Source organism: Phyllostomus discolor, chromosome 4 (assembly GCF_004126475.2).
Source record: "Phyllostomus discolor isolate MPI-MPIP mPhyDis1 chromosome 4, mPhyDis1.pri.v3, whole genome shotgun sequence".
NCBI lineage: Eukaryota > Metazoa > Chordata > Mammalia > Chiroptera > Phyllostomidae > Phyllostomus > Phyllostomus discolor.
Window position 1 is genome coordinate 177684387 of NC_040906.2, and position 14340 is coordinate 177698726.

A 14340-nucleotide genomic window follows, 5' to 3' on the forward strand; every position below is an offset into this window, starting at 1 on the left:
CCCATTTAGACTTCAGAGGGGTATTTTTCTCAGAAGCAGATGATGCCTGATTTGTCACTCTCAATTGCTATTGTCAGCTAAAAATCATTTGTATAAGAATATAAAATTAAATTTAAAAGAATTAAGTCTGTAAAGTAGAAATGTATTGGCCTATGGTTTTCAGCAAACTTCTAAGAAAAATCAAATTTCTCAGGTATATTAGTACAAGCTTCTAGTTATCTAATAATTTTCATAGACAGGTGAATGCTTCCACTTTGTGTAAAATGACAGCAATGTGTGACATCATAAATTGAGTTTAACATCATGACAATCTTTAAAAACAGTTCTCTTGAACATAAACCAATTCTGGACACAAGGACAAAGAAGGTCAAAGCAGTCATTATTTAATTCCAAACGTGTGTGCTTTGTGATTAGGTCAGAGGCCAATGCTCCTAGAAATGTGTAAGTCTCAGCACCTGATACTGGTTAGAATCATAAGCCATATTGGTAACAGTAAAGCTTAAATATTGTTTGGTGGCTTACAAGGTCCAAGATCCTCTTGGCAGCCTGAATTGGAACTTTTAGGTGTAAGGAGGAATTTCTTGGGTGTATAATGAGTGCTGCATATTCTGTGGGAACATACATTACTCAGTGGACAGGAGATTTTCAACTAGGGAGCCACAAAAATTTTAAAGCATGCAATACCTGACTATGTAGTCAGAGGCACTGACCTCTTTTCCCTTAAATTGCCAAATTAAAAAAAAAGACAACAGCCAACACAACAATAACCATCCAGTGTCACTGAATCAAAATTATATTTAATTTTTGTGTCACATTAGCAAAAAGTGTATTTTTGGGTGTGTCTCAGAATTTTGGTAATTAGTTTATATGTGCCATGAGATGAAAAAGGTTGAAAATAGCTACAGTAGACAAAATTTTTAAAATGTCTCCAAATCAGAAGTGAAGGTTTGTTTCATTGCTTTGGTTCTCCTTCATCATCTTCAGGCTATTTAATTCTATCCAAATGTGTTCATCTAAGCTCTCTGTGTCTCATGGGACCAACAGCAATCAGGGACCGACAGCTTTTCCAGAGACTCTCTGAGCTCAGCTTTCATATGTTACTCGTAAGAGAGGCCATGGGCACTAAAAATGAAAAGATCGCTAGCAACAGCAATCAAGAGAACTAAAATGAGTGAAAATAGATTGTGCTAAATGAGTCTTTAAAATAAGTTCATTTCATAGTGAAGTCTTTTTGAGTTATTTTATTATATTACATGCATTGTGCTTATGATAAATAATTTTTATCTACTTACAACCATAACAAAGTTTATTGGTGAGTAGGCAGTTTATAATTTTAAGATTTGCATGGACAGTTTAAAGCATACACTTTTTCTCTATCAATACGATATACTGTTAATAAATGAAAATTATTATCAATCAAGATTTTAAAATGACAGACTGAAGAAGTTAAAAGGATAAGCTCTATCACCAAGGCAACCATCTGATTCCTTTTGATGACAACCCCGTTTATTAAATTGTTATGAGGGTTGTGAGTTTCAAAGAATGCCTTTTATCATCATGTTTTCTATATATATCTCAGAGGCACCAGACAATATAAAATGCCCACTTATACTTTTCCTCATTTCAATGTTAAAAATTAAATTATTCATTTGAACATAGAATCTTTATTTGTAAGAGTTTTCCAATTGTGATTAGGATACAAAAGTTTAATTATGATAAACAACCAAGCAGATATTTTTATCACTTTGGTGGATAATTAACAAATACTAAGTGGATATATTTTATTGAATACCCACTCATTTAGATAAAATACCAAATGATGTGTAGGTCTTTGTATTTTCCATGATTTTCTGATAATTTTTTGGATATGCTGTTAAACAAAAATTTTGAGGAAAGTACACTACTGACCAATTATGGCTAAAGAAAACAAAGAGCCATATTGTCTCCCCTCAAAGTGACTTGTTTTCTTTGATCCAGAGGGCACATGCTGCGAAAATACTGAGGACAGTTTCCTTGAGGGGCATTGAATACGATAAACATGAAAATGGTTTGGACCTTTATTTTGTTGGGCTTGATTGCTTGGTAAATTTTATAACATAAGCTAAATTCTTTCAAAAAATAGTAGTCTCAACACTGCATGCTATTAACCTTACACAATTTTTTAAAATAAATATATCTATTCAATCTCATTTTGCCATTAATTTAGTAATCTGAGATTAATCTGTTTTTCCTGTTCAAATTTTATTTTCTCCATTGTAAATAAGATGCTATTTCCTACAAATTCATAATCATACAGAGATGGAATAATTTCAAACAATACCTTTTACAAGATAATCACTGGTAGAGTTTAAGATTGAACAAGGTTTTGACGCTGTTAGTATTTGTGTTTCGTACTGGATGATATGCTAGACAAGATCAATGTGGCTGAACATCAGAGTCATCCGGGGAGATTTTAAAATCTATTCCTGAGCTGCAGTCCGAGCTTAATCAATTACTGTAGTCTCTCAGAGTGAGGAAACTTTTAGAGCTCTCCAATTTAAATAAGCTCTCCAGTGGTTTTTAGAACCACAGTCAGAACTACTGTCTAGACCAATGTTCCTCAAAATTTAATGTGCATTTGAGTCGCCTGGGGACCTTCTTAACATGCAGATTCTGATTCACTTGGTCTAGATGGAGCCTGGTTCTGCATTTCTAAATCACTCTCAGAAGATGCTAATATGGCTGTTCCATGGAGCACTCTTTGAGTTGCAATACAAATCAAGGAGAGTCAACTACATTGATTTTGCTGAAATACTTGAGAAAGAGCAAAGGCTTCTCTCTCCTGGGTTGCTAAAGTAGGAAAAAAAAAAAAGGCCTCAAGCGTCAGGTGATAGTAATTGCCACCAGGAGAGGGTAACCTGTCTGAGAATTCAGCAAATGAAGCAGATGAACAAAGCGAGGTCAGGAACGCAGAGAGAGTATATACTAATGACATTGCAACGAAACCTGTATCTAGACATCACTGAGGCCAGTTTTACTCTCACATCTTCCAGTCATTTGAACTAGTAAAGTACCTTTTCCATGAAGCTACTTTGAAATGGATTTTGGTCTTTTGTGAACAAGATAATTCTAATTAAGACATCATTTGAATCTGATGCACAGGAATTGAGAACCATTGGTGAGTTTTGTGTTTTGTTTGTTTTTGAATTTATTTTCCAGCAAGATTTTCTAAATGGAAATACCAAATTTGGCATATGTAACATGTTAAGCCATCTGTATTCAACAAGCACCGTAGTTTGTCATGATTTTGAGAAAGGACATGCGGAGCTGATGAGAAGAGTGTGGAACACGTTAGACTTAACAGCTTTAACTCATACACATCTCAATTACTTATCCCATTTTACTTACAGATAAGAACATAGCCGCACTGAGATTATTCTTGCTCTAACAAGAACTACTTAAAATGGTTGGGCCTGAGTTGCCTTCTCTCAGACAGCCTCTTTACTCCCCTTGAGATTCGTGCCAAAATTTGATCTCTTGCCTTCTTTGGCATGTTCCTTCGATCTCTGGTTTACCCATTATTATCTGCATCACCTGGTTCTAGTTTCCTTGCCTTGATGAAGACAAGCTCCTTTTAGTAGCACATGGTAACTACAGTTGCCTGACACAGTGGATCCAAAATTCACAACTGTAAGTCCTTGGGAAGTGCATCTCTGGATCATTCAACCTATCTCCCTTTACCTCTGCCTCATCAGGCTTTTTCTTTTTATTCTTATTTATTCTGTTACAGTTGTCCTGAATTTTGTTCCCTACCCCCGCCAGCCCACCCCTCTAGCCCACAGTCAATCCCCTCTTCATTGTCCATGTCCGTGTGTTACCCATTCGTGTTCTTTGGCTAGTCCCTTCCCCTTTCTTCCCTCATTCATCCCTCCCTCCATCCTCCCCTCCTACAACTATCAGTTTGTTCCATGTTTTCTTCCTCAGCCTTTTTCATTCTTGACTCCACCTCCAAGCACACTTTCTGTTCTCCCTGGGCTATGCTATCCTGTTACCATTGATCAATATTGGGAAAGACAAGCAGAGGATAAAGCACTGAGTTCACTGTGCAGCCTGAGGGCAATATACAACAGTATGGTTATGAAGCTGAGTTCTGTTCTAGACTTATTTAGGAAGGACCAAACTAATGTATCTTCTTAAAAATGTTACTAAGACCTACTGTATTTTGCTGTGTATAATGTGCACTTTTTTGCCCAAATTTTTGAAGGAAAAATAGGGATGTGCATTGTACATGGGTAATACCTGAAATACCTTGTATCTGTTCTTGTGTTCTTGTAATTATTTGTTACATAAAATTCCTTGTACCATAATATGGTCAGAAATTAATGCCAAAATTCCTTTATAATACAAAAAAACAAGTATCTAAATATAAGTGTATAAAAATTGGATTAAAAAACTAAAACAAAGATTTTTTTTCCTGAAAGTTTGGGCCAAAAATGTGGGTGTACACTATACATGGGAGTGCATAATACACGGGAGTGCATTATACATGGCAAAGTACAGTACCTAGTAACAAATATTCTCAGGCTGTGAATTTTAACAAGTTTAGTCACCTTTCCATTCTTCCTCCTTTTCTCAGTCACTATATTTTTTGGACACTTAATATTCAGTGTGGTGTAACCCACTGAAGCTGCCAGCAAAGATGGATGCAATGAAATCTTTGGCATGTAAACTTATCCATCTATCTTACTCCTGATGACTCGATGCAATCTTTTCAATGGCCTAATCCAAAAGTCTTGAATATTTATGATGCTCAAATTTCTTGGCTCTTTCTTATTCACCCTGACTGCAAAGAGATATTGTGGATTTCAATAAAGTGAGAAAAATGCACAATGAAGGAACTGAGTTTAAATTTACTGGGCTCTTTTAGACCTGAGAAGCTTTAGGATAATTTTAAAACACAATTCTAAGGAGGATGTAATTTGTTTTGCTCTAAGTAGAGAAAAGACTCTTCCTCTCTATTGACATGCATTAGGAAAAATCTTACAGAATATCAGCCTTTGTGTTTGGGTCCTGTTCAAGCTTAATGACAGATAGTTCCTTATTTCAAGGAGCAAGTATTTAGGAAGTAAGGAAATTCAACACAATGCAGAACACAAAGGGGTTTCTGGATCTTTCCTCTAAGGCAAGAGATGGTTTAACATATGGGGATATCATGCCACTAGTTGAAGACCTGGTTTTCCCTCCCAAATAACTGTGAGCTAACATCTGAATGACTATAACTATTCTTTAACTTTAAAGCTAGATGTCAGAAAGCAACACTATGAAGCTAATTTCTTATTAGGAGACTATTATTGTCCCCTAAACTTCCACAGTTCAAAGGACATAAATGTCATAATATCATTCTTATGTAGACTGATAGACTGAGGTTTCAGATAAATATATTGATTATGCTGCACTTGGAAATGTTAGTACCAAAAATTAGAAAGCTATATACCCAGTAAAGAATGACACTTTCCGTGAATGTTTACATAAACTTAAAAGTCAGCTTTAAATATTAATGTAGAAAATTGAAATCAAAATCAGATTCAATTTGTGAGAAATCAGTAATTTATTTGAAAAAGAAATAGAAAAATACTAAGATGCTTATGCTGAAGACATTTAACTTTGCTTTAAGAATACTGGATTCTGTGTGTTTGTATGTGTGTGTGTTTGGTGAACCTGGTTTTACCTTTGACTTCAAGTGTTTATGAATAATTAAGTAAATTAAAATTTTTCTGAAAAAATAGAGTTTCTGAAAAATATATCTGCAACTCATCTTTATTCAGTTCAGTTTGTATATGATCACCTCACATAAAGACTTACACTCATCATGATCAAATATGCAATGTCCAAACTGTTCTATACCTTTACTATATCAACTGCTCATTTATTTTTCAAACTCTCAGATATGGTCTTTACAGTACTTTGTACTAAATAAGGGGATGTGTTATTTATTTGCAATTATTTTGGCTACAGATTCCCCTGTTACATTGATCCTGATATTAGTAAGAGATAATTAACCTTATTAGCAATACCACATAAAAACTTTATTACAATAATTTATTCACTATCTTATTCAACAAACATGAATCATCAGCCTTTGAGAATATTGTAAGAAAAGATGAAAAAATTGCTTGGCACATAGAAAACACTTAAAACTTTATTGAAAAATACATTTGTTGAAGAGATAAAACATGTCAGTTTTCGGAAGTAGTGGTTACCTAAGGATACATAAGTTGACCATAGTGGAATATCTTGGGCTTTGTTCTCACTCAGGATCCTAGGATTATCCGGAAAACAATGTGTTCATTCTCTATTTTTTTCTTTTTAAGATTTTATTTATTTATTTTTATAGAGAGGGGAAGGGAGGGAAAAAGAGAGAGAGAAACATCATTGTGTGATTGTCTCTCATGTGGCCCCCACTGGGGACCTGGCCATCAACCCAGGAATGGACCCTGACTGGGAATCCAACCAGCGACCATTTGGTTTGTAGCCCATGCTCAACCCACTGAGCTACTCCAGCCAGGGCTCATTGTCTGTTTTAGTAACTTCAATTTTTTCCTTTTGACAATTCCTTAAAATTTTTTAGTAAACCTAGCATTTCCTTCCATATTTTGAAGATAAATTCTAAAATATTTTATCATAATTTAAAAAGTTGCAAATAATTGACATTATTGTAACATTTAACATTTAAAAATAAAATTGCTATATTTCTGTAAAAATCAGAATTGACTATACTTTGAGACTCTTCATTATTGACTTAAAATATACATGCCAACCAACTCTTTTTTAACATGTGGAAATCTTACATCTTTCATTGCTTTGGTCTTATAGTTTTCTCCCTCAAGAACAATGCACTCTTTCGTATTATTCACCTAAATATAAGGCAAAGTCATCAAATGGAACTCATCAGTGCTCTTTCATCAGCCCACTCTTCCATATGTATGACTTCAGGACATCCCATCGGGACACAGAACACTTGCATACCAATGTGTTTCTTTAGCAGATGTAAGCAGGACAAGGCAGGAAGGCCCAATGATTGTTTTGGTTGGTAGTCTAGCAATTTGGGGATGGGTGAAGGATATTTCTTTATTTTGTAAAGTAGAAGTAGTTATTATAAACTTAGATATTTTCTTAGATCAAATTTAGGAAAGCAGAAATATGTAATTTGATTTTTTTAGTGCTATCTGCACTTGTGTACCCCTCAGACGGTGTGGTGTTAACATAATCATGATGTATGCCCTCATATGAAGAATGCTATTCAGCAAGATTATTCCAGATAAACAAAGCACATCCACCATACACAGCACAAAATTGTTTCAGGAAGTAGGCTTTCCAATGGTTTTTGGTTATTATAGTTATAAATTTTAAATATTACATAATCAAAATATAAAATTTTATAATGCTTCTGTACCTTGGAACTTTATCATGGAGTTTTTGGTAATAGAATTTAATATTTTAAGTTTTTTTAATTGTTTGATTACAGTTGTTCCTATTTTCCCCCATTGTTCTCCCCTGCCTTACCTAATAACTCCCCACATATAATCCTCCCCACACATTGTCCTTGTCCATGGGTCCTTTATACATGTTCCTTGACTTGACCCTTCCCCATCTTTCCCCTTTGAAAAGCTTAAACATATATGTAAAAAGAAGATAAAGAAACTAGGTACTATAGATAATATCCTAAAGTTCAATTATATGTACAACAGTGTAAGCCACAGAGTAGCAGATTCAAAAATTTCATTCATATTGATAATCTACTTAATAATCAATCCCACAACCCTGAGATTATTCCATTATTCCACATCAAATTAGAAATGTAAAATTCACTTATAAATAACTACATAGTTAAATTTTTATTTTGGTAAAAATAGCTCTAACTGTACAAATTCAACTAATGCCTTAACTGCACTTAAATAAAATGTCTTATATAGAGACAGGGAAGTTGAATAAACAATGCCATGGCCTGAAAATTTAGTTAATATATATGGCTAAAAATTATTTGATACATCTGAATGGGAAAGAATATTAATGAAGACATTGATGAAGAGTAATTTAGATTAATAAAGAACAAATGTTCTTAGATACTATCATTCTAGATTATAAAATAATACTTCTTAAATCACAATTTTAAATATGGAAATATATAAAATAACTCATCATAAAATAGGGATAAACTTGTCACAAGTCTTTCCCAATAATAATATTAAAGTGTTTTATGTGCATAATAAGTATTAAAAATATCTTATAAAATATTACATTTTTAAAACTCACATTGCCTCCATGACTCTACAAAAGTTTATAAATAAAAAATTACAACTGTAATGAAATATATTATCTTTAGTCCACTTCAACTAATGTTTATAATTACATAGCTTCTGTACCCAAGGTAGGATATGGAAGATGTTTCCTTAAATGTCCATTTTTCTCATGTAACTTTCTAAGTAGTATTATTAAGAAAATACATTTAGATAATTTTCAAATCAATTATCCTTCTAGTACCCCTTCAAGAAGACATGAGTATATATGGTTTTAAGAACATACATTCCTTAGAGTATTTTAACTAATGAGTGTTATTGATATTTTAAAAAATAGTTTCTTAAATAATTATTTAAGTTTTTCTGTTAATTTGGTGAATCAGGGCAATAACTTAAAGAATAATTAAACAGCTTTGCAGGAATTTGCAATTTATGTTAATCCTCACATGAAATTTAATTTTAAAATATTTACACAGAGAAATTAAAGTCAAAAGAAAAGAATATTTTTTTTATTAAATGCTTGATGCTGACTTATGAAGAATAGGACATTCCAGTAGAATTTAATTTATAAGTATAACAGAATATTATTTATTTGATTTTTCCTCTTTTGTTTCCACATGCTGACTAGTAACTGATTAGCTTAAGCTTTGGCTATGTTTATTTTAGCCACTATTAGTTGGATATCAGATGTAAAAAGACTGTATTTCTGATCTCAAAAACTTAAACTAATGTATAATCTTTAACCCTGGATTTGATAGGTAAAGTCTGTCTTGTATTCTTGAATTCTTATCCTGTGAGTCAGGAAACCCACCTTTTATCCTTTCTATAGCTCCATGAACACTCTTATTTCTGAATGGCTTTGTCACAGTCATGTTTCACTGGTTTAGCTCTCTTTGGTTGGACAAATTTGTATTTTCCAAATTAATATACACTCAGTAGGTTTTGCCCCACATAGTGAGGTGATCATCGTCTGTTCAGGCAAGGCTGAAGCTCCAAATTTGGGTCCCACTGTTCACATCCACAGTTGTTCTATGGAGAAGGCAACAGGAGCCAGCAAGATCTCCTCTAGAATACATTTTTCCAAGACATTGTGGCTAAGTATGCACAGCAATAATTAAAACATTTCAATTGTGTTGAGTTTGGCTTATGCATTGGCATTTTCTTGATCACACAAAACATACCTCAGGATGGTATCCCTCACTCCCTATTGTCCCTTGCAGACACAATTTTTACTCTGTCAAGTAAAAATCTCTGCCCTTCTGAGGCTCTTACCCCAAAACTGTACAACTTCTTCCTAGTTATTACTTAAAAATAAAAAATGGGATAAAATATAAAAAGAAAAATTTAGAATCAATAAATCTGGCCATAATGAGGATAAAGATCATGGACATCTTCTTCTTGGGCCATTCCCAAGGCTACAGAATTCATCCCTCATTCCCACAATTCGAACTCACACTGATCCATATGTAGATAGGTTCACACACCTACCGAAGAAGCCATTAATTAAATAATCAACTGAAAAACAGTGGGATCAGCCTCATTGGAAACAATCAAGGGTTTCCTTTCCTAACCATACATAAATCATGATCTAATCATGAAATAAATACTCTATATTAAAATATATTAAGGTTAAATCTCAAGTAAAATATATTTGAGTCATACTGAAAATCAGTGTTACCAAAGGAGAAGAAAATTTTGCTTTAAAGATGGAAAGAGAAAACCAACCTTTTTTTTTCAAGGGAGGCTCCTCTATTTCTCCTAAACCAAGACAAAAATAGTAAATTAGAAAAACTGGTAGCATAGCATAATATTATTTCTCTATTTTTCCTATTTTTCACTTCTTAAAAGCATCTATTAGTTTTTTTTTAATTTTTTACTGTTGTTCCCCATTACAGTTGTCCCCATTTTTCCCCTGTTGCTCTCCCCTCCCCACCCAAATCCCAGTCCCAAAGACAATCCCCATCCCATTGTCTTTGTCCATGGGTCTTTTGTACATGTTCCTTGACTTGACCCTTCCCCTTCCTTACCTTCTTATCCACCTCCCCCCACCCCTCTGGTCACTGTCAGTTTGTTCTTTATTTCCATGTCTCTGGTTCTTTTTTGCTCATTTGTTTCTTTTGTTGATTAGGTTCCACTCATAGGTGAGATCACATGGTAATTGTTATTCACTACCTGGCTTTTTTCACTTATCATAATAGTCCTCATATGACTTTGTGTCCCAAATTCTAGTATTTAAATGTAAACTTTATTTATGTATATTTATTAGACATAGTTTTCCTTTTAAGTGCTCAATAAACTGGTGGCAGTGATCCAAATTACACATTATGCTTCATATATCATGTTAACCCCAGGTCTCTATTGTTTTTCTTCAACTCTCACTGGGGCCAAACATAAATTCAGACAAAGTCATAGAAAAGTCTGAAATAATAAGAGCTTTCCTGGTAGTCAGGTCTGAATACATGATGCCTGATGTCTAAAACTGCCCTTAAAAATGTCACTAAGAAGCAGAATCGAAATGTTTTGTTCTTTCAAGACTACTCAGTAGTAGTTTATGTATGACTTGAGTTTATTTTTTTTATTCATTTATATGAAAGAGTACATATATTAGTTGCATAATTGTGATTTTAGTAGGATTGCTTTTTACTCTTTGAATATGAATATTACTTATGTATATAAAACATTTATATGAATATTTAGTTCTAATATTATTTTAACTTTTCTAAGGATTAGCTTGAGAAATAGCTACTATTTTCCCCCAAAGAAGCATATGAATGTATTTCTATTGTAGGTGTGTCATAGCACATAATAAAACACTCTACTATAATGCTACTCTAATAGTAGCATTCAATTTTGACATCTTTACCATATTGGCAGATAAGCTATAAGGTGAAAGCCAAACAAGACCAATTTACTGAGACTGCATCCTGTTGATTTTCTATGAGCACTCAGAATTCTATTCATTTTGGTTTAGACTGACCCAAGTTCTTGTTTGTACTTAAACTTAAGCAAATCACTGTAATGCATACCTAATATTGGTCATAGAAATCAGGTGTGTCTCTATGCTCTTTGTACCTTTATCAGTGTCCTCGTCCCCATCATCATCTTCTTCTTCATCACCCTCAGACGAGATGATGTCAGACAACAAAGAAAAGAAGCCATAGACCCAGTCCGTGGTTTCTTCCACAGCATGATGTGCAAATTTCAGAGGATCTGAGGCAATCTTGGAAATAGAGCTTGCTAAAAGCAGTTTTAAAAAAAGAAAATTTTATAATTATTTCCATAACGAAACTAAGAAACACTTTTTCCTGATTTAATCTTTAGCCTACATAAATGTGTCAATTTTATGGATTTAAATATCTCTAGGCTATAATTTTTCTGCTCAGAAATATTGGGTTGGCCAAAAAGTCTGTTAGTTTTTTCCTGTACGATGGCTCTAGTAGTGCTTAGTTGTCTTTAACTTCATTCAAAACAATTTTGTTAGATTGCAGTTTTACAGCTGTCATATCAGCATGAATTAAAAAACTTATCAAAATAGGCGAATTTTGGTGCAGCCATTTTAATGCTGAAGATGGAAGGAGATGTGCAATGTTTTTGGCATATTATGCTTTATTATTTCAAAAAAGGTTAAAATGCAACTGAAATGCAAAAAGAAAGATGTGTGCAGTGTGTGGAGAAGGTGCTGTGATTGATCAAACATGTCAAGAGCAGTTTGTGAAGTTTCTTTGTACTATTGACATTTTGGCCAAATAATTCTTTGCTGTGGGGCTGTCTTATGCACTGGAAGATGTTTAGCAGCACCCCTGGCCTCTACCCACTAGAAGCCAACAGCAGGAGATAGCTGGCATACTGAAAATATCCAAATTAATAAAGTTATTGGTGAAAATGAAAAGTGTGTATTTTATTTTATGGAAAGAACTAAATGAGCTTTTTGGCCAACCCAATATAAACTACATTTTGTTATAGCATGCATGTGTATTCAATTAAAAAGAAAAGTTGTTGTGTTACTGTAGTCCATGTACTATGGGGAAACCAAGAATGAAATTGCCCTTGAGAAGTTTTTAATCTAAGTAAATGTTCAAAATGAGGAAAAATAGGAATAAATTAAACAATATATTCTTAGGTTATCCAAATTGCAATACAAACTATAAGTTACAGATGGTCAGGAACAGAAGAAATCATGGCATCACATGTTCTGATTTCTTTTTTTTAATGTTTATTTTATTTAATTTTATTGTTTCACATTTTTTATTGTTGTTCAAGTGCAGTTGTCTCCATTTCCCCCCACCAGCCATCCCTACATCACACCCCGATCCCACCCACCTTTGGTTTTGTCCATGTGTCCTTTATAGATGTTCCTGAAAACCCTTCCCCCTTCCCCCCATTTTCCCCTCCCACCTCCCCTCTAGATACTGTCAGTTTATTCTTAATTTCTTTCTGCTAAAAAAGTGCTCTGACTGTCAGGGGCGTTCTGTGTTTTTATAAGAATTTTAGGATTGTTTTTTCCATCTCTGTATAGAATGCCATTAGGATTTTGATAAGGATTCTGTTGAATATGTAGGTGACTTTGGATAATATGAACCTTTTAACAATATTAAGTCTTTCAATTCATGAACATAGGATGTCTTTTTTTTCTGTCTGCTTTAATTTCTTTCTTCAGTGTTTATAATTTTCAGTATACAAGTCTTTCACCTCTTTGATTAAATTTATTCCTAAATCATTATTTTTGATGTTATTATAAATGAAATTATTTTATTAATTTCATTTTTCAGGGAGTTTGTTGCTTGTGTGTAAAAATGCAACAGATTTTTGTATGTTAATTTTATATTCTGTAATTTTATTAAATTCATTTGTTAGTTATAACAAAAAAAAGAAACAAATCATTGTTGGCCCATATTGTACTGAAAGGCATCATAGAGAAAATGGCTCTGTAAATTTTCAGATAAACTGTGAGTTCCAAGTTAATTTAAGTAGCTATGACTAAAATAAGACTGATAGGTCATTTATTATAATTTGTGATACAGCAGGAAAATACGGAATTGCCAAGCTAATGATCACATGGAGCTCTATCTAGATTCAATTGGTTTATCTGTGTTAGATATCCCAGTACCTAAAAATAAAAAGTGTTTGAATTCTAGTAACTTTAATGGGTAGAACTAGAAAAGACAGTAAAGTCTGTAAATCTTTCTTTTTTTATGTCCTAGGAGATATGAATTTGTATTTGTGGACTGAAAGATTAAATAATAAAAATATAACCAACTAGCATTTTAGGGATTTCCAAAATGTTGGTCTTCTCATTCAAATTACATGCAAATTTCTCTGAAGAAGTAAGAATGGTTTTTTGAGTGAAGAGGTGATCTATCTGGAAAAAAAAATCATATAAATTGTCTCTACTTTTTCATTAATCTGTATTTAAATTTTAGATTTATGTTTTCCTTAATTTTAAAAACTTTTCACTTTCATAGACTCTTATTTTTTTGATATTTTAAGAGACTAGAAACATACCAATATATTACCTTATCTAAAGGTTAAATACTCTAAAATTTGTCTTTTACTCTGGTTGTGATAGGGAGTCATTGGAAGAAGGATAAAGTGATTTGACTTATGTAATGTCATTTGCTGTGTTGAATATTGAAAGACTGCCAGGTTGGATGTAGGAAGATCAGACAGAAGCCAAATGAGGTAATCTAGGAGGAAATTTACAGTAATTTCTATCAGTGTTTTAACAGTGTGTGTGGTGAGCTGTGGTCAAATTCTGAATATATGTGTTGGCCAAAAAGTCTGTTTAGTTTTTTCTATAAAATAAAAAACACATTCTTCATTTTCACCAATAACTTTATTAATTTGGATATTTTCAGTATGCCGGCTATCTCCTGCTGTTGGCTTCTAGTGGGTAGAGGCCAGGGGTGCTGCTAAACATCTTCCAGTGCATAAGACAGCCTCACAGCAAAGAATTATTTGGCCAAAATGTCAATAGTACAAAGAAACTTCACAAACTGCTCTTGACATGTTTGATCAATCACAGCACCTTCTCCACACACTGCACACATCTTTCTTTTTGCATTTC

The 14340-nt window shown here is 33.3% G+C and overlaps 1 protein-coding gene across 1 annotated transcript in view; it reads right to left on the reverse strand.

The window, feature by feature from the left end:
• The window catches only part of LOC114495081 (triadin), a 96484-nt gene that overhangs the window by 23801 nt on the left and 58343 nt on the right, over positions 1 to 14340 (reverse strand). The window contains exons 3-4 of the mRNA XM_036024645.1: positions 11349 to 11513; positions 10002 to 10034 (exon numbers count right to left, since the gene is read on the reverse strand). Of these exons, the coding sequence (XP_035880538.1) occupies positions 10002 to 10034; positions 11349 to 11513 (198 nt within the window). The remainder of the gene's footprint in view (positions 1 to 10001; positions 10035 to 11348; positions 11514 to 14340) is intronic.